This window comes from Elaeis guineensis, chromosome 13, assembly GCF_000442705.2.
Source record: "Elaeis guineensis isolate ETL-2024a chromosome 13, EG11, whole genome shotgun sequence".
Lineage (NCBI taxonomy): Eukaryota > Viridiplantae > Streptophyta > Magnoliopsida > Arecales > Arecaceae > Elaeis > Elaeis guineensis.
Window position 1 is genome coordinate 61,153,165 of NC_026005.2, and position 22,102 is coordinate 61,175,266.

General features: G+C 38.3%; 1 protein-coding gene across 2 annotated transcripts in view; it reads left to right on the forward strand.

Annotated features, from left to right (window-relative positions):
- The first annotated feature begins 2,782 nt into the window (after positions 1-2,782).
- Positions 2,783-22,102, forward strand: part of LOC105060953 (UPF0496 protein 1) — a 42,743-nt gene continuing 23,423 nt past the window's right edge. For both annotated transcript variants that reach the window (XM_029260668.2, XM_010944845.4), the window contains exon 1: positions 2,783-4,590. In XM_029260668.2, the coding sequence (XP_029116501.1) occupies positions 3,392-4,573 (1,182 nt within the window). In that variant the 5' untranslated portion in view covers positions 2,783-3,391 and the 3' untranslated portion in view covers positions 4,574-4,590. The remainder of the gene's footprint in view (positions 4,591-22,102) is intronic.

The following is a 22,102-nucleotide window of genomic DNA, read 5'->3' on the forward strand; positions in this document are numbered from 1 at the left end:
GTGATTCATTTACAGGTATCTTATACACCTCTCTCTCTCTCTCTCTCTCTCTCACTCACTCTTTTTAAAATAAGTTAGAGGAATATCTCCACGACTTTAACTTGATTGTAATTGTATTCTCTATACTTTAAAAAATATCAAACTAATCATTTTATTTAACGAATTATTCTAATATAGTTTTACTGTCTATCTCTGTTAACTTAATGATGTTACGTAATTTTGATATTATACCATATTTTTTATGAAATGATAAAAATATTGTTAATATCATTTACTAGAGACGTGTTAGTCATCGCGCCAAAAAATTCAAAATATGTGAGACATCACATGACCCAAGATTATGGATACTGATTATCCTAAATCAAACAAGGAGAAAAAAAGAAATCTAAATCAAGCGGGGAGGAGAAGAAATCCTAAATCAAGTGTATGCAAAAGGGAGGGTTCCAGAGGAAGAAGGAGATTATGAAGGCTTTCTAATCAAATTCTTCTGGTTACTTATCCTCTTAGATTATCGATTTTTATCATTGTGGAATTAAATCATCTTTGAGAACCTCATGGACCATTGAAAATCTTGATCGACGTTTCTTTGGATGTAGGATATATAAGGGATGTTGTTGTTTTTCTCATTTTTGATTTATTATCTGATTTTTAGCTTTAATCTCTAATCCTAGATTGTTTTTAAGACAAATGAGGGTTGTGATTAATTTTATTAGCATGATCCACCTTCAAATGCAAAAGACAAGGATTTTTTTAATTGGCTATTGCAACAAAATAGAAAGCTCGAGGCCCAAATTTCAAGCTACAAAAAAAAGACCAAATGAATTGTTATCTATATGCTATGCTGGATTATTATAGCTTTATATATAATCAAGTATGAGTTTTAAATGTACTAAGTATGCTATATTGAATGTTTGAAATTTGTTCCAGAAGTAGATATTTTGTTTTTGGAGATATTTCAAGATTAACTTATAATCTCTAATGATTTATGTAATGAGAAACTATTTGGGCATTTTTCAGCATATTTGCTTATTGGAATTGTATTATGTTCATTGTATAGGTACATATTAGTCCCAAATAAATTGAACTTTCAATGAAAAAACTGAAATAAAGTCATTGTGCATTGAAAAAATAGTGCTTAACAAACTAAAATATTAGTCCAAATAGAATTTTAATGTTTCAAATGTTAACAAACTTAAACAACAAATCAAAAAGTAGTGTTTAAGAAAGTGAAACATCAGTCCAAAAATATTGAAACATTAGTCCAAAAAATGGATAAAAAATTACTTTCACCATGTATTGTACATTTTAAAAAGTCAAAAACATCAATCAATACTTTAAAAATTAAAAGAGAACATATTTTGATACTTTTCAATATTTTTCTTTTTGCATTGAAAAAGATAAAACATAAGTCTATAGTCGGATCACAACAAAGAGTCACATATTAAAAAAAATTACTTATGAAGGACCACATCAATCTAAAAATAATTTTTTATATACATGAACAATACAAATACAAGCACAAACACACAGAGGGACCACAATCTTTTATCAATGGGCCGTGAGATAATTCAAATAAAGATCATAGATAAGAGAGACCATTATGAAACACGTATCAACGAACATTGTATAGTAATATGATGTCATATCCAAAAATCAATGGCATTACATTATTGTGCAAGGAAAATATTGCAGAACACATTGTATAAGGAAAAATCTAAATTTCATCTCTAAATTTATGGTTATGTTGCCTTAATTTAAGTAAGCCAATAAAGAGATACCACAACATACAATATTCACTAAATCATAATTTTATAAAAAAAAATTAAGAAAAAAAGATATTACCGGCTAAAGAAGAGGAGAAGATCCTTCATTACCATGATAGAGAGTAACTAGCTTTTTAAATACCTACCACTATCGTATACGGCAAAGAAGGGGCTATCGGACCTGAGTGGAGGATGGGATGGTGATGGTCGCTAAAAATTTATTGGAGAAAGGAAGATAAAAGCAAAGGAGGTGAAAGATTAAACTCTCAGAATTGGGAGGGTTACAATCTAAACCCATTTCAAATGAGGAAGAGGCATTTTCATCTTTTGTAACAGCAAGTTAATACCAACAGCACCTAAGTGAACATCGGAATTATATTAAAACAGTTCGTTAAATAGAAAGATCGATTTAATATTTTTTAAAATACAAAAAATATAAATAAAATTAAATTAAAATTGAGAAAATATTTTCATAATTTATCTTTCTATTGTTTCAGAATCAGCAAGCTCTACTTGATTTAGATATGTTATTTTAATTTTTTTTCATTTTATAGACACCAACTCTTAATTGAATTAGCAAAGCTGCCCTTAAACATAATTTAATTTCTAGAATTCCAGGCTCGTTAGCGTGCTTCTTTTTATTCATTTGTAGTCCAGATGATCAAAAAAATTGACAAGCAAAACAACAGAATAGGAAAATTGATAATAAAATTATGATAATAAAATACACAACCTGCAAGCCAAAAAGTATTTTCTTGATATAAACCAAAGTGAAAATTGAATCAACTGGTAGAATGAAAATGGTTAGATCAACTAGTCAAGTAAATCCATCGATGATATCAATGTCATGCTCGCCATCTCAAAGACTCAATTAAAGCCCAGCAATCAAATTATAATTTTTATAGAAACCAAAAAGGAAGGCAGAGACTTCAAGCACGAAAACGTCAACACCTGATATGGAAAGGACAAAACTCATAAATGGGATTTAGGACGATTCGGACATTCTAGACGCGAAAACATTGGCTTTGTGGTCGCACCTGGGAAACTTCCTTCCACTGCCCCCAACCTCTCCACCTCTTTTCTCCTTCGAGTCTTCCTTAATTGCTTTCTTCCCCCACACTCTTCCTCGCGCCAACCTCTCCTTGGTTTGCTTCCCGCTTGCAAACTGCAAGCAGAGAGAGAGAGAGAGAGAGAGAGAGAGAGAGAGAGATTAAGTCGCTTCTTGTGATCTCCATTGCCGACCACATCGCTCCTCTCCTCATTTCTCATGCGTACAAGTCATCTCCAAATCCCACACTCTTCCTCTTTTGTCCCTTCTTCCCGCTTTCCATCTCCCTTTCCCTTTTAAACCCCTTTTCCTCCTCTCTCCCCCACTTCCAACACCTCCCATCTCCCACAATGGCCTCTTCTCCCTCTTCTCCTTCTTAATTATCACTCGAAAGTTTCGACCTTTCCTGTTTAATCCCATAAAAGAGAATTTTTCCACTCAGATTCGTCATTCTTCTGTCTAAAGTTTCCAACTTTACGTTGAATTGAAGCATTTCGATAGATAAAAATCTCTCCTTTATCTCTCTATCGACTGAAGGTTGGATTTTTGGGTTGGATAGAAATCTTAGATCTCGACCGATATGGGCGGTCAGCTCAGCACTGGAACGGCGCCAGTCCTCAACGTCGATGGTGGCGGCGCCACCAGCGCCTCCGCCGGGGGCGGCGCCGCCTTCGGCGGCCACAACGGTATGGAGTACTTGGCCGAGCTGAGCTCCTACGAAACGGCATGCCGCCTGGATCCGGAGCTCCGGTCCTTCGACTCCACTCTCCAGGAGCGCACCAGCCACGTCATCTCCACCCTCGCCCACGGCGTGGAGGTCCGCTCCCTCTCCTTTGACTCCCTCAGGGCGGTCACTGGGTGCCTCCTCGAGATGAACGAAGAGGTGGTCAAGGTCATCCTCGAGGGCAAGGAGGACATCTGGAAGAACCCCGAGCTCTTCAAGCTCGTCGAGGAGTACTTTGAGAACAGCCTCCAGACCCTAGACTTCTGCACCGCCCTCGAGAAGTGCCTCAATAAGGCCCGGGACAGCCAATTGATCATCCATGTTGCCCTCCAGCGCTTCGAGGAAGAGGAGGAGGAGGTGGTGGAAGAAGACTGCAAGAAGAAGTATTTAAGGACTATAGAGGAATTGAGGCACTTCAAGGCTGCCGGCGATCCTTTTACAGAGGAATTCTTCCAGGTGTTTCAGTCGGTCTCTAGGCAGCAGCAGTCGATGCTCGAGAAGATAAAGCAGCGGAAGAACAAGCTCGACAAGAAGCTGAAATCAATCAAGGCATGGAGGAAGGTCTCGAGTATAATTTTCATGGCCGCCTTCGCCACCCTTATTATTTGCTCGGTGGTGACCGCTGTAGTGGCTGCACCACATGTTGCTGCAGCTTTGGCTGCTGCAGCCTCCATTCCTGTGGGGTCGATGGGAAAATGGATCGACTCATTGTTCAAGGGCTACCAGCAGGCAGTGGAAGGGCAAAAGGAGATTCTGAGCTCCATGCAGGTGCGCACCTACATTGTTATAAAGGACTTGGATAGCATCCGTGTGCTCGTCGATTGCTTGGAGGCTCAGATTAATATGCTGTTGGATAATGCTGACTTCGCCCTCAGGGATGAGGAGGCAGTTAAGTTTGGAATTCAGGAGATCAAGGAGAAGCTGGAGGTGTTTACGAAGAGCATCGAGGATTTGCGTCAGCAAGCAGACCGGTGCAGCAGAGATATAGGGAAGGCAAGGACCGTTGTCTTGCAGAAGATTATTAGGTATCCAAATTGAATTGAGGAGCCTACCTGGTATGTTTTTCTCTAATAATTGATGTTGTTCTTATTTGCTTGTGATGCTCTGTATGTGACTGCAAGTATCACAGACTGATGTACATGTCAAATGTTCTTACCTCTTGCTTTTGTGAATTATAGAAGTGTAGCTTTTTGTTTTTCCTCTGTCCTACACCATTCAAAGCATTAGCTGCAGCTTGTTTCTTTATCTGCTGTATTGTATTGCATGTGGCTGATAAATAGTTTTCCTATCAGTGTTTAAGGTTGTTTAGATTATTGGACATTGCAATCAGGTCAATTTCAATTTAAAACTCTAACCAAAAGTTTGATTCATTGATATATTCAGAGGAAAGGATTATCCATGGAGATTCTTCAAAAACATTTTAAGACTTTTAAGTGGCCTTGGTAATTCATGAGTGGTATATGGCATCCACTTTTGGGAGGCTATCCAAGTATTTTCCTGAAAAATTAGATGGAATTATTTCTAAAATTCAAAGATTTATGGGTGAAGTAATTAGTATTTTATTGACGTTTTGTTATATTTTACTTCATATAACATATCCTGTGTACTTTGAACAATGTAACTTGCATATCTTTCATTTTTGTTTTTTCAAAGACAATCATGACCGATGACATGAATAGATGTACGAGTCTTAGAAGATCCCTGGAAATCACTTTAGTACAGTTCTGTCAATGAGGATAAGCTATTTTCTAAAAGATAATATCTGAAACTGAGATGAAGTTGAGGAATTTGTTCTAGTCCATTGTTTGAGATGCTTCAAAAATAGATTTTTGAAACCTCTATATGAGATGCCACTTCTTTGCAAAATAAACACCAAGTCCTTCTTGTCTCCATTATTCCTTCTCCTTCATTAACCCTTTTTGCATTATCTTTCTTCTCGTAGAAATTATCAGGTCTTCCCTTATCCTCCAATGCCAAAATCCCCTCTCTGTCATCCTTGGATAAGAAGTGGGTTATCATTCACAAACAGGTTTGCATAAAGGGAGGATATGGAGAGAAGCTTAGAGAGGATAGACTAGGTTAATGTGGTTTGTGGGCAAGAGATGTCAATGGTATTATTATAAGCTTGAACCCTCTATACTATCCAAATTTAGGTGGGTTTTAGTGGAGCCTATATTTACTAGATATTTAGATTTCAAGGGAAGACTCTGTTAGGAATTTTGAAGGGTCAAGGAACCACTTTTCTCTGGAAACAAAAGAACAGAAGACAGTTATGGGTGAAGCTTGCAGTTTGGTGTACATGATAGAGGAAAATGCAGCGAGAGAAAAAAATTCAATCATGTTTGTCTTAAGGATTGACATGTCGGTCATACCAGTCTTTAGCTAGCATCTGAGGGGTTGGTACACCCTAGAATCAGCTGAAGCAACCTGAAGCACTTGTATCAGCCTGATATGGGCAGATTGGGACAAAATCACCCCTAAACTGAACTGAACCAACCAGTATCGCCTGGTACCTGGTATTGTTCAGAATGATTTTATAATTTATTTATTTTTTTAGTTTGTTCTCCATCATTTGATGGTGTGAATGAGCTGAGGGATAAGACTAGAGCTTTCAAAATCCATTTTCTGTAGGACTCAAGCATTCTCAATGGCTAGAATGTTAGTTCTAGCTTGGTAAATCACCTTTGATTTCTTGGGGGCTTTATCTTGTTGGTAGATTTAACATTTAACAACATTTGCTAATATAAAGTAAATTTGGGATTTTGGGTTAACCAAAAAACCTATACCAGCAAAAATCATGTCTCAAATGCATCTTAATTCCAGTGAGACAAACATGCAATACATAAACTTCAACGCACATTGAAAGCCATGACTAAGGCACTTAAGTCAGTGTTTCTATCATATTTCTTGCAAAAAACATCCAATCAAGACAATAGAACATAAAGGGGAAAATGATATTGGTGGTCAAAATAGGTCATGCTAGGGTGCATAGGCTGTGTCCTTTTAAGGTGATCAATACCCTTCATTGATACTATGCACGATATGGCACCTGCATACTCATGCTTGGTTTTTACTAGTTTGATACTCGATGTTTTGAACCTTGAGCTATCTAAGATGATGTAAATGCACAAAGGTTAGATGCTCACCTTGTGGGTTGATTCAAAGGATGATAGATGGGATGTCTTACAAATGTATACCCATGTTGGCGAGAAAAACTTCTCCAGCTCTTCTACTTGTGCTAAATCCCTACTTAGACCAACATTGCCCACATGTGCAGACCCTTTTGCCCTCCACACCCCCCGCCCCCCGCTCGGGGAAGAAAAATAAAAATAAAAAAAAACATCCGAAACCCCTTCTTTGTGTCTATGTTGCTAACAAAATTTCCAAAACATGCAGAACCCTTCAGTCAGAGCAAAAGGGCAAGTTTATCTAAGCTTTTGAATATCTCATTCTGCACATATAGCTAATGAAGATCAGAAACAGAAAAGGAGATCATATAAGGTATTAGAATATCACAAAAGACTGACAGGAGAATAGGAGACGTGAGAAAAATGATCAGAAATTTGTGGTCATCTTAATATATTATGAATAAGTTGATTTCTAAATAAATGCATGAGGAATTGTACCTCTTGTTTCATTTACTTCTAGTAGAAATGAAATGCTAGAACCAGTAAGGTGTCCAAGTATTATATCTTGATAAATTCTTACATATATGTGTGTATAGTGTTAGCTTTATAGATCCTCATATGCTAAGTATTTCTATTTAGTGTCACACCCCGAACCCAGCACCTAGGTTGGCCACGTGACATGGCCGCACGAATCCTAGAGCGATGCCTTAGAGATCATGTAAGGCCTAAAATAAGTATAAATTCAAATATTTTCAAATAATCAAATAAATACCAATCATGTCAACTAAGTTGACCAATCAAAATAAATAGCCAACTTATTCAATTACAAATATTCAAATATCCAATGGTATCAGAAAATTTAACAAAGTACTAAGAGTTCGGATACTCGACTTCTTGCCCAACCCATCCGAACTAAGCTTCCGGAGTCTCTAAAAAAAAATAACATAGGGATATGAGCTTTTCCAGCTTAGTAAAAATCACCATACATCTACACCAAAATAATAGAGATATTAAAAATATAGCAATAAGCATATCGAGATGAAATTATGAAAACTCATAACACATATCTAAAAAAACATGCATCGAATATATAATCAAGCAATAGATCATCACATGCCATCAGGTAAGGTCTTTTATTCCACATAAGTCCATCTAGTCTTAACATATGTTTTCTCTTTTTCACAATTCCAATTTGATAACCTTTAACATTCTGGCTTTAGACTAACCAAGATCATGCGACGATCTTTATCGGATCGAATTTTTGTGATCTTTTTCGGATCAAATTTCTCTTGCTCTTTTTTGGATCAAATGTTCATGATCCTTTTCGGATCAAATTTCCACGTCTAAGCCCATGGAGGCTGTTCAAAGCATAATCTCCTGATTGACTATTCCACATGACGAGGCTAGTCCAAACCTTATCTTTTCTATCCACTTATTACATGTTGACTTCATCAATAATGTTCAATTTACAGTGTGACCAAAAGAAGTATGTCATACCCATATAATCGTATCATCAATCACTTATACACATATATATGGTCAATCATATAATGTACTTATGCTACAAAAAATTATACAAGAAACAAAAGTCTCGAACATGACAAATCCATCAACATGAATTCAATGATACAAATCTAATTATAAAAAAATATATATAATGGTGATCATGTACATGAATTCTTACCTCAATTGGCGATAAACTGAACTCACTATGTTATGATCTGGTATTAAAGATCTTGCTCGATGTTCTCCTATCCGATAGATTACTCTCCTATATTATTCAAATTAATATTTACAAAATAAGTCAAATAAATTCAATTAAATACCTAGAACCTTCTATTGGGGTTCACCAGGGTCCACACTCCAGTCTTATAATTTTTTTCCCTTTCAGAATTTTCCATAACCCATCCAAGAGGGAAATTAATTAATTAATTGATTGACTAACTAATAAAAAAAATTATTTTATTAAATAAACCAAAGAAGAGAGAGAAAAGCCTTCTCTTCTCCTCTTCTTCTCTTCAATAGGGGGGGTTTTGCTCCCCATTCTTCCTCTCTCACGCTTGGCCATGGAAGACTAGGCCGGCCCCCCACGGTGGTTCCTGATGGCGGCGAAGCCACGGCCTTGACGACGGCCCCCAACGGTGGCTATTACTGGTGCTGATAGGCGAAACCAAGAAGAAAACAAGAGCTGCCCTGTTTTGACTAAACCAGCGACTTGCCGACTTCAATCGCATGCTGGCGACGAGGGAACTACCAAATTAGAGAAAAAGAAAAGGAGCTTACCTTTGCTCCGATGGCTATAGAAGAGTTTCGGCGACCCTTTTCCCTGCGGCAACCCACAAACAACCTCAAGGATCCCAAACAATTTCTGACAGCTCCTCAAACTATCCAAGGTGGAGATCCAAGGGAGGGGGATGGGGCCTTTTTATAGATGGATTTTCTGAGCTAATTGGGACTCCCCTTTGCCCCGATCTTGATGAAATCGGGAGGGATGAAGACTTCGGTTAGGAGTCTTCTTCCTTCTCTCCTCCCACGTGCCACACACGTGTTTTAGGTGGGAATGGGCTCAATTGGGTTAGGCTGGGTCCAAGAGCCCAATAGGCAGGATTATTACATTCTCCCCTCTCTTAGAATAATTTCGTCCTCGAAATTAACATATCTGAAGTTTTGAAGACCTATAGATATTTAGCCTTCATTTCTACTTCGAGTTCTCATGTAGCTTCTCTTTCACTATGGTTGCTACATTGTATCTTTACATAAGGTATGGTTCGATGCTGTAATATCTGATGCTTTCTATTAACAATCTATATCGGATACTCGTCATAGGTCAGATCCTTCTGAACATACTTTCTTAACGTCAACACATGAAATACATCATGCACACCTGACAAGGTTGGTGGTAATGCTATCTAATATACAATCTCTCCAACTCTGTCCAAAATCTCAAAAGGATCCACAAATCTAGGACTCAATTTGCCACAAACTCCAAATTTCATCACATCTTTAGTGGAACAAATTCTTAGAAAAACATGGTCACCCACTTAGAACTCTAGCTCTCTCCTACATCCTAATAAATAGGAGATCTACACTTCCTACCATACAATGCTTCAAAAGTTGCCATTTGATACGATGCTTTGAAAATTGGACCAGTGCCAGGAGTTAATTCGATAGAAAATTCAATCTCTCTATCAGGATGTAGCCCTGGTAGATCATCTGGAAAACATCAAAAGATCCCTTATAATAGGAATATCCTCCAACTCGAGCTCCTTATGCTGGATGTCTATTACAGTGGCCAGAAATTCTTGACGCCCCTTCCCAAGAAGTTGCTTGGCATGAATAGCTGAGATTAACTTTGGATAGAAGGAAAATTTATCTCTCACAAAACTAAACTCCAATTGGCCCGAAATTTGGAACCTTACTATCTTTTCAAAACAATCAATAATGGCATGATATGCTGCTAATTGATCCATCCTCAGGATTAAATTAAAGTCCTTCATCTCTGGGACTTATAAGTCTGCTTTCATCTCTCTATCCTCAATACTCAGAATGCAATCTTTGCAAACTGAGTTAACCAATATGATATCTCCACTTGGCGTAGACACACATAGATTGGTTCCTAAGGGTACAGAAGTCAACTCATTGTTCCTCTTAACAGAACTGGCTGATATAAAGGAGTGGGTACACCAGGGTCAAACAGAACATATACATTATTGGATGATATTTTAATCATAACTGTCACATGATTTCATACCACACATTTATCATCCTTACCTATATGTCTATATTGAAAGCATATAACTCATAACATCTCATGGCATGTACTCTAAAAAGGAAGATAAGGGGTCAGTTCAATATCTATCACCACTGAGTTAAAGGCATTGGCATCCTGTTGCGTGTGTGTAGACTTGTCCTTGGATTCTAGACTTTTGTTATCCCTCATCTTGCGGTCGTCCGTTTTGAGGTGCTTGATTTGTGGGGACATTCTGAAAATACTGAAGTGTCTGTTGCTTCAGAGATTTTCTTCCACTGTGAAAAACAATCGTCTTATGGCCATCCCATCCACATTTGTAACACATTTCTCCAGGCCATGTGCAATCTCGCCTAAGATAGGGTCCTCCACATCTGTAACATTGAATGGTATCTTGGGATTGTGTTTTGCCTTCATTAGCAGTCTGATTTGGGTTCGAAGTCTTTGGCTTGAAAGTTCACTATTTGGGTTTGGAGACTCATTCGATTGGCCTCTTTTTTTCTAACTTTTCTCTCTCGTAGTTTGAGCATCATCAAGCCCCTTCTTTATTATTAAACATTTGTTAACAACTTCCTTATAGGTGGGCAGTTCAAACACAGTCACCTACTGCTGGATTTGACCCTTAAGTCCATTTTCAAATTTTCTGGCCCGTACACCCTCTTTAGCTATCAGTGCTGGAGCATATTTAGATAGTTCTTCAAATTTGGCCGCATATTAAGCAACCGTCATGTGGTCCTGTTCCAATCGATCGAACTCTTGGAACTTTTGAAGTCGGATACTCTGAGAAAAATATCTCTCATAAAAGATCTTTTTGAATTCTTCCCATGTGAACGGTGTGTCATTTGGTCCTAACTTTTCGATCTTCATTTTTCATCAATCGGCTGCCTCGCCTTGTAACATGAAAGTGGTAAAGTTGACCTCCTTAACAGGACATCTTAGGGCTTGGAAGACTTTCAATTGCCTTCAACCAATATTCAGCTTTCATGGGGTTTGAGGTTCCTGTGAATGTTGGTGGTGCATACTTCTTGAAGTCTATCAAATTGATTTAATGCTCCTATTAATTTATATCTCCTTATTGCTGCTGCGGTTGTCGCTCTTACGTTAGTTATTGCATGATCTGCTGTTGTTGTCCCTACTGTGCCTTCAATATTTTTCTCATATCTTCCCTCGCAGCAGCTTGTTGTTGGACCAATATTTGCATTAATTGGGATGCAGTAATGTGTTCTCCGAGTTAAATTTCAGGTTCACTCGGAGTCTCCATCCCTGGAGTGTTTTCAATGGGCTTGTTAGGAAACTCTTGCGGATGTGTATCACTGGCCAGTGAGGGTGGAGCATGTTCCTGCTGCCTAGAAGGCTCTCAAGCATTAGAGCCATCAATAAATCGAATAGGCCTTCTATTACGCCCACGGTCAGTCTCTAGCACTATAACAACCTACATAGGTTATTATTAGCGTCTCCTAACTTATTTTAGTCTTAATTGATTTATACATATGTCAAAAATATGCCGCATATTAACTTTACTCAATCTAGAGGTCTACCTGTGTCCACTCTCCTCAAATTAAATCTTAGGATCCTGATATCTAGGCTCTGATACTACTCTATCACGCTTCGAACCCAGCACCTAGTTCGGCCACGTGACACGGCCGCATGAACCCTGGAACGATGCCTTAGAAATCATGTAAGTCCTAAAATAAATATAAATTTAAATATTTTCAAATAATCAAATAAATACCAATCATGTCAACCAAGTTGATATATCAAAATAAATAGCCAACTTGTTCAATTACAAATATTCAAATGTCTAATGGTATTAGAAAATTTGACTAAGCATTAAGAGTTCCGATGCTCGACTTCTCGCCCAACCCATCCGAACTAAGTTTCTGGAGTCTCTGAAAAAAACAAGATAGGGATATGAGCTTTTTCAATTCAGTAAGAATCACCATACATCTACACCAAAATAATAGATATTTTAAAAATATATCAATAAGCATATCAAGATGAAATTATGAAAAGTCATAACACATATCTGAAATAACATGCATCAAACATATAATCAAGCAATAGATCATCACATGCCATCAGGTAAGATCTTTTATTCAACATAAATCCATCTGGTCTTAACATTTGTTTCTTTTTATCCATAATTCCAATTTGATAACTTTTAACTTTCTAGCTTTGGACTAACCAAGATCGTGTGACGATCTTTATCGGATCGAATATCTATGATCTTTCTCGGATCAAATGTTCATGATGTTTTTCGGATCAAATTTTCATGCCTAAGCCCATGAAGGCTGTCCCAGGCATAAGCTCATGATCGGCTGTTCCACACGACGAAGCTAATTGAAATCATATCTTTTCCATCCAATTATTACATGTTGACTTCATCAATCATTTCCAATTTATAGTGTGACCAAAAGAAGTATGTCATACCCATATAATCATATCATCAATCACTTATACACATATATATGGTCAATCGTATAATATATTCATGCTAAAAAAAATCATACAAGAAACAAAAGTCTCGAACATGACAAATCCCTCGACATGAATCCAATGATACAAAACTAATGATACAAATCCAATGATAAAAATAGTATACATAATGGTGGTCATGTATAGAAATTCTTATCTTAATTGACGACAAACTGAACTCACTAGGTTATGATTTGGTATTAAAGGTCTAACTCGATGTTCTCCTATCTGACAGATTACTCTCATATATTATTCGAATTAATGTTGACAAAATAAATCAAATAAATTTAATTAAATACCTAGAACCCTCTATTGGGGTTCACCAGGGTCCACACCCTAGTCTCATAAGTTTTTTCCCTTCCAGAATTTTCCATAACCCATCCAAGAAGAAAATTAATTAATTAATTAACTAATTAATTAATTAACTAATTAATTAAATAATTAACTAATTAATTAATTAATTGACTAACTAATAAAAAAATTTATTTAATTAAAATAAATCAAAGAAGAGAGAGAAAAGCCTTCTCTTATCCTCTTCTTCTCTTCAACCGGGGGGTTTTGCTCCCCGTTCTTCCTCTCCTATGCTTGGCCATGGAAGACCAGGCCCGCCACCCACGGCAGTTCTTGATGGCGGTGAAGCCACGGCCTTGACGATAGTCCCCAACGGTGGCTGTTACCGGTGTCGATAGGTGAAACCAAGAAGAAAACAGGGGCTGCCCTATTTTGACTAAATCGACGGCTTGCCGGCTTCAATCGCATGCTGGCGACGAGGGAACTGCCGAAATAGTGAAGAGGGAAAGGAGCTTACCTTGTTCCAATGGCTACAGAAGAGTTCCGATGACCCTTTTCCCTGCAGCAACCCACCGGCAACCTCGAGAGATCCCAAACGATTTTTGACGGCTCCTCAAACTATCCAAGGTGGAGATCCAAGGGAGGGGGATGGAGTCTTTTTATAGATGGATTTCCTAAGCTAATCGAGACTCCCCTTCACCCCGATCTCGACGAAATCGGGAGGGATGAAGACTCCGGTTAGGAGTCTTCTTCCTCCTCTCCTCCCACGCGCCACACACGTGTTTTAGGTGGGAATGGGCTCAATTGGGTTAGGGAGTCTTCTTCCTCCTCTCCTCCCACACGCCACACACGTGTTTTAGGTGGGAATGGGCTTAATTGGGTTAGGCTGTGCCCAAGAGCCCAATGGGCTGGATTATTACATTTAGAGCCACCTCTAATATTGTTCCAAGTTTCTCCATAATCTTCCTCACAATCTTCATTCATGTTATGTTGGGTCTTTATCCCTTTCTTACCACCTTCAATGCAAACTAAGATTGGCTGTGCTGGTATCGAGGCCCGTATCGGTCGGTCAATGGCACGGTTCGATATGCTGTTGTGCTATTCCGTGCTGGGCACGAACTGACACAACAGAAAGAGCAGGAGAGAAGGAGAACTGGAGAGGAAGAGAGAGGGAGGGAAGGAGAGGGTGGGGAGGTTGGTAGTGGCCGTAGAGGGTCTCGGATGACCGGAAGAGTGGGGAAAAGGAAGAATCGAGAGAGAAAAAGAGAGATAGGGGAGGGAGGGAGAGGGAGAGGGAGAGGGAGGGGGCAGGGAGACCGATAATGTTCGTCAAAGGGCCATGGATGGTCGGATATCCCTCCCCACCCTTTGCGGATTGAAACAGAGGCGCTCGCCCCTATTTCGATCAATTGACATCTTTTTTACTGACTCAAGTTGCCAACTTCACTGTCAGTTGACAAACAAATATATGCCAATCGAGTGCTAGGCAGGGAGGGAGATCCAGCCATCCACGGCCATCCGACGGCCACCATCGGCCTCTCTGCCCTCTCTCTCCTTCCACCCCCTTCTCTCTATTTTCCTCTCTTCAGAGGAGGGCAAAACTTCAAAGGCCTCGGCAGTCCTCCGGTGGCTTTCCCGACCTTTCCCTTTCCTTCCTTCCTGCCCTCTCTCTTTCCTTCTCCCTCCCCTCATCCTTTCTAGTGTTTCATTTCGAACGTCGAAACTATCCCGGTTAGCTACTAGTATGGTTTGGCATATCCAAACTGGCTAGTTCCATCCAGTTCAGAACTTCGGCGAACCCTGATACAAAGTAAAGTACCTTTTCTTACTGTCGCATCCTTATATCTTTGTTGAAGATATCCATACCATTTCTATCAATTTTTCATCAATTTGTTCTTAATCCATGCAAATCCTGCAACCTCTCTGCTATATTCATTTCTTATTTTACACTTTTTAGTTTTACTACACATCCATTTTAACATTCTCATATCTGTTAGACCTCTTTTCATCTATTTTTTTTATTAGTATTTTGTGCCATACAACATGGCAGGCCTTACCATTCTATAAAATTTTCTCTTAAGTCTCCAATGAATATGCCTATCACGTTATTCCAAATGCACCTCTCCACTTATATACATGTATACACATACATATGTCCACATATCAACATATATACATATACAAACATACGTGCATATATGCTTACCTTGGATGAGAAATAGCATCATTGACATTAGAAAAACCATGACATACCACACAAGCAACTACAACAAATGAAATGATAGTGAATTGCCTTTTCGAGTGTCAAGCTACAGCTGATGCTGTAATGATATGAAAACAGTATGATACTTACTCAAAAGAAGCTCACAAAGTGAATGTAGTATGCCAATTTATGCCATAAAGTATACCACTTAGCTCATACTAGTCTGATAACCCTTTACTTTCAGGTTTATGTTTCACAAAGTTGTATGCACAAGCAGCGGCTAGCAGCGAACTTGTCAAAAAATTAATTGGCAGGAGTTACTATGTTTTTCAAGATAGAAGTGGAATTTTGAGTCTTTGACAATAAGATTTATGACCGTATGAGATTGGTTTCCAATGTTGTAAGCTTGTCATTCAACATACTTTTGGCTGTCCATTCTTGTTGATCCTTCAATCTAGGAATATAATGGCCATAAGCATGTATTTTGTTTATCTCCATGCCATGGAAAATGGGTATCTCATTGAAAGATTCTCGGCTGTAATGTTTTTTTTTTAAGAAATTCCGTACCGGTCCGAATCGGTCGGCACACCCCATATGAAGTCGAACCGTCGGAGAACCGCGATGGTTCGGCCGATGAAACTTGTATACCAGAGGAGGGAGAGGAAAAGAGAGGAAGAGAGAGAGGAGGAGAGGGAGAAAAAGCTCTAACCATTGAATGCCAACGATGGCTCGCTGCGGCCGTTGGAAGGCTTCCGCGGCCCGATTATCGTTCGATAAGGCTTTTACAAGAGCGAGAAAGAGAGACAAAGCTCAGAGGGGGGAGAAGCGATATATCAAAGGATGCGCAGCTAGCGAAGGGGCTGCCGGTGTTTGTCGGATGGCTGCCATGGCCATCGGACGGCGGAAACCGTGCAGGCGGAGTAGCAGCTGCGGAACAGGGGTGACAGCCCTTGTTCATCGCCCATTTTAAAAAATGAAGATGAATAGTGAAGTCAGCAATTGGTCTGCCAACTTCACTTTCGAATTTTTTTTTGAAAAAAAAGGCCAAAACAGTGAAGTCAGCAAATGCTTAGTGAATCCGGTAAATCGATTATCGGCTTCAAGTATTTCGAGCTTTTTTAAAAAAATAGCTGTGAAACAAGTTCATGCCTGCTGCACCGCACATGCGGAGTGCACTATCCAGCAGCCATAACGGCCAGTCGGAGGCTGTCCAATGGCATCTCCGATGGGTCCCCTCCCTCCTTTTCTTTCTTCCCTCCTCTCTCTCTATTTCTTTCTCTCTCTGTTCCTCCCGATTCGCATTCTTTTCTTGTGTTGATTCGCGCCGGTCCGGTCCGGTCCGATACGGAACCGTACTGATCCTATCGTCGGCCGGCCGGCACGGATTCTGATACTGAGTCTACGAACCTTGCTTTTTTTTTTTTTTTTTTTTGACACTTGGAGAGGCTAATCCCACCTTTCTACCCTTGTTCCCACCCCACCCCTTAAGGGAGATGCCAACCAGAATTAAGCCCTCGTCCCCTTGCCCAAGCGGCAACGGATGACATGTACATATGGCCTGTTGGTGTAACAATTAAAATGTTAAGAACTTGATGAAAAAAGAAGTATATGTAGGTGTAATATTAAGGGTGTTTAGGAGGAATAGATTTAATAATTACAAGCAATTGAGTGAAATTGGCTTTTTAGTTAAGTAAAATGTTATGCTTCAAGTTGAATAAGCTTTTCTTCGTGGGGTTGTGAACTAGGCTTTGTCTAATAGTAGGGTGAGAATTAGCAGTGTATGTATCATGCTTGTTTGGGGGCAACTTTATTTAGAGGTGATACTTTGCAATGGACTATCCCTATCCAAATGAGCTTAGAATATAGATTTTTGACAATGTCGAGTTGTTTTTTTTAACACTGAGCATTTTGAGTCAAAGTCTTTCAAATTGTCGGTCATCTTGATACCTGCATAGAAGGTTTTAAATGCTAGTATGAAATCCTGTAATGGTTTTCCATTGGAATAATACAATAATAGTGTGGTTGGTGCATAGATCATAATCACGAAACAGAATGAAAATCAATTGGTATCATTAGTAGGGTATTGGTACAGAATATTGGTACCTATCATTATTGACTGATATAGGGTTGTACAGTCGGTATGTATTGATCCAATCAATTTCAGTGTCCCAAACCCATACTGGTGCTGATTTTCTGTCAGAATGGTAGAGCACCAGTGGTACCACTACCATCGTGTTCTGATGGTATTTTAGTGCTTGCCTGTGTATCTATTCTTGGTTATTCTATTATTGCAAGAATAGATTGATCATTTTAACTCATCGATATCTTATTAGGTCTTTCCTGTTTTGTTATCAAAAACATAGTTCTCCCTTTAGAACTTTTTTTATATGGAACAATATTGAATTAAATCCTCGGATTAGCCACCCATAACTTTGTCCAAGGAGTTGTACCCCATGGTCTGAGATTTGTGTACACACTTACTATACATATAGAGTGAGCCAAGTTTGGGCCAAACTTGATGAAGATTTGAGTTTTTTTGATGGAATCAGAAGTGGATTGTTGAGTCAAAGTGATGTATGTTAAATGTTAGCAATGTTGAATAAGATATAAGTTTTAATTTGTTGTCTTCTACCATATTTTCAATCAATATTTTGAAAACTCCAGTATGGACCTCTACCAGTCATTGGTTGGTATATTATTCGTCTACTGGCCCGTATGATAGATGGATCTACTAGCATGGTAAGTACCCTATGTTGGTATGCGGTGATATGGGCAATACATGTAGGGGCCTTGTCGACAATACCTAAATCCTTGGCTTCAATCATTACGCAACTATTTGGATGATTTTGAGTTCAGCTAGTACAAGTTCATAAGCAAGGTTACAATATGTTATTAGAGAATCATTTTTCAAATGTTCACGATACTTGAATTTTCAGTTTCAATCTTTGTGCAACTTTTAGGGTGGTACTGAGTTCATCTAGTGGGAGTCTATGAAATGTCTAGGATGTGATTTTGGAGAATCATTTTTCAAGTGTTTGTTCTTATCTAATTATATTAACTAACAAAAGTGAGTAATTGCTTAGAAAAAAAAGATTTTTTTTAAAAAAAGTAAACTGGATCGTGGTTTTAAATAAAACTGATGTGATAACTTATAACTGTTATAACAGCCATTGTAATGGTTTCAGCCACCCCTCATTATGTTATTAGGATAAATAACAAAGAAAAAATAACTGTAGTTATTTTCTGTTATTTCCCACTATAACATGCCATTATAACATAAATAACCATTGCTATTTTCACTTATACCTTCTTTTGAATAAATAATATTGTTTTTAGGATTCAATTTCTTTTGCCTTAAAATTCCTTCCAATAGTGATTGCATGGTCCAAAAAATAATAATATTACATTATCCACTAGAAATGAAGGGAAAAATAATACTGCTATCTTTTTTTGTTAGTTGTTACTGTTCATTACTTCCCATTATAACACTGTTATTGCAGGCACAGCCATTATTTTGGTAAATATTTCAATATTAAAATCTCAAAAGTTGCTTTTTGAGGCAAATAACACCTGTTATAATCATTATAATGGGGAACAATGGTTTCAGTGGGGGGGGGGATGCTTTGACAGGATAACATGCTATTTCAAACCTTCAACTGGATGGAAGGTGTTCGGGTGGCTCAATTATGGAGTATATAGGTGTCTTCAGTTTTTAACATATCACACCTAAGTCTATAGGCTGCTGGTATTGAGGACTTGTCTAATGGGAGTGTTTAGTGGGCAGGATTTATATGGGAGAGATGTTGGTTAGGTCTTTGTTGCCCAGCTATGCAACCCAAGAGGAGGGGTGAATTGGATTTTTAAAAAATTTAATGTTAATTTAGAACTATGAGAATTAAATAACAATGAGCAAGATATATGTAGAGAGTGATTTAAGCAAGGTGTAGAAATTAGATGCAAGAATGCAAGTAGATAAGAAAATTTAGAAAGAGAGCAAGTAAGTACAACACAAACAAACAAGATTTATAGTGGTTCGGTGCCAACCTTGCACCTATATCCACTCCCCAAGCTCCTATTTGGGAATTCAAATCCACTAAATCGTATTTAACAAGAATACAACGTCGGTACCTCCAACTCTAGCTATCTCAAGCTAGAACACTTATTTTTCGGGTATAAGCCAACTCAATACAATTCGATTCAAGATTCGGACCAACCTTTTCAAGTTTTGGAACTCTTCCAAAACTAAAGATCAAGACAAAACAGAGTATGTGAGTGAATCACATGAAAATACAAATTTAGCTCTTTTAATGAGCAAATAAAATTTTGAATGCACTTTACACAATAAGAAGGAAGCTTTTCTGATTTTTCTCAAGATGGCTAAAGACTTGAATGAGCTCTCGAGGGGTTGGTGAACTTGAAATGAAAGCTTCTTTAATTTCAAGAGGACTCTTTGCTTAGGACTGAAATGAATGCTTGAAAATTTTTTTTTATTTCCTCCTTTAAGTGCCTTTTATAACTTCAAATGATGGTTGAGAATAATCTGGGTAGGTTTAGAGCCGTTGGAGATCATTAAATGAGCATTAAATGCAATCAAAACGAGCTGAAAACTAGTCGTTGCGGAGTTTTTCCGTCACAGGGGTCGACTCATAGGGTCGACTCATGCACATGAGTCGACTCATGGGGTCGATTTTTGTGGCAGAGCAGAAAATGACTGTTCTGTAATTTTGGCGTACACAGCAACAGAGGTCGACTCATAGGGTCGACTCATGCACAGAGATCAACTCATGGGGTCAACTCAATTGGGTGTGCCAGCCAAAAAATCAGCGTACCGTTCAGCTCCTTTTGACATGAGTCGACTCATGGGGTCGACTCAATTTTATAAACATGATTTTCTTTCAAAATACACATCCAAAAATTTTGAAATTGCCTCCAATATATCACAAATCTTATGTTCTTGGGCTTTCGAGTTGGGACTTGATGAAATTACGATTTTGCCCTTGAAAAATAATAAATCTTTTTCCAAGCCAAAATCATTAGTAACCCTCTCAAATGCTTTGTAATCATCAAAATCAATTCAAGGAGCAACAATCTCCCCCTTTTTGATGATGACAAAATACTTGAGCAAAAGCAGAATATAACAGATATAAAGCATGGAACGTGAATTTCAAATTTATGAAGATGCATCACTTAAACATCATAGTCAGTTATTTGAATGAAATATATCATGAGTAGTTTGAAGATCAATTTGAAATTTGCTTATAAGATCATTTGCTTTGAAAATTAAATTGAAAATTGCTGACAATTTTGGTTCTTTGATTTGCTTTGAAGATTAAATTGAAAATTGCTGACAATTTTGGTTCTTTGACACATTTGCTTTGACAATTTTGCTTATTGCTCTCGATTCTATTTTTTTATTGCTTATTGCTCGATCTCGATTTTTGATTCTCTACTCTCCCTTTTTAACAGCATCAATTAAGATCTTAAGGGATTTTGAAGAGAGAAACAAAAGAATAACATAAAGGACATATTTTCTCTACTCTCTTTTTTTGATACCATATTTTATTTTTTTACTCCTCTTTGATTGTTTATTTCTCTACTCTCCCTCATTATAGCAATCATAAAGAACATATCAATTTGTTCATATAGAAGATATTGCTATTCATAATATTTCATAGCACAAATATGAGTTATTTTTCATATCTCATAATTAAGACAATTCAATTGATCCCAATCATAAACATTCATTGAAATTCAAAGCATATAAATATATATATGTGACTGAATACATAGGTGTCCTAATACATATGAGTCAACTCAAAATACAAAAGTCATGGATAACAACTATCCAAGAGTCAATCAGCCAACAAATACAAAGGTCATAAGATAGATTCTAGACATAAAAGACTAACTATTCTAGATCTAATATATATCATGGCTGGAGGCATCAGAATCAGAAGAGTCAGAGATATGATGAGGAGATGTAGGATCAAATCCACGGGCACGACCTCGATCACGTCTGCCTCGGCCACGGGTAAAAGTACCGGCACGAATAGAGGGACGAGAAGGTCTTGGAGCTGGAGAAGATATGGACTATGCTAGAAGAAAAAGTCTGATGGTGTCCAGAAGATCCAAAGCTCTCGACACAGACTGCATCAGGATACCAAACTGAGTAGAGACAGTCTCACTGGAGTCCCTGATCCCTCTCCTCAAAAAGTCAAATCCATCCTCCAAAACTCTTCGAAGTCTAGCCGCCTCTACAGACAGGTTGGAGACCTCTGTGATGTCCTCATACGGCTGGGGATGGGCTAAGGCTAATACTTGCCTCTGCAAATCTAGAACTTTGCCCGTCAGTCTCAGAACACATCCCTCAAGCTCCTCAAGTCGTCCGGACTGAGCTGTGAGCATCTGAAAAATAGTAGAGATATGAGGGATCAAAGTCTGATCTGAGTCATCCCGAGATGTCGACCTCTGAGCAAAGACTGAGGTGGCAAACTGCTGAGATAAAGTGGAGGCAACACGCTGGGACATCAGCTCAATCTGATCATCTGCAAGTCTAAACTCTGAAGGATGTACCTTGCTCTCTGACTGTGGAACTGAAGCATGCCTCCTCATTGATACTGAGGGACCAGCCTCGTGATCAGACACGAACTGAATATCAGGAGATGCTCTGTGATCACGAGGAGGTGAAGACAGTCTCTCCTCCTCTGCTCTCTCCTCAACAT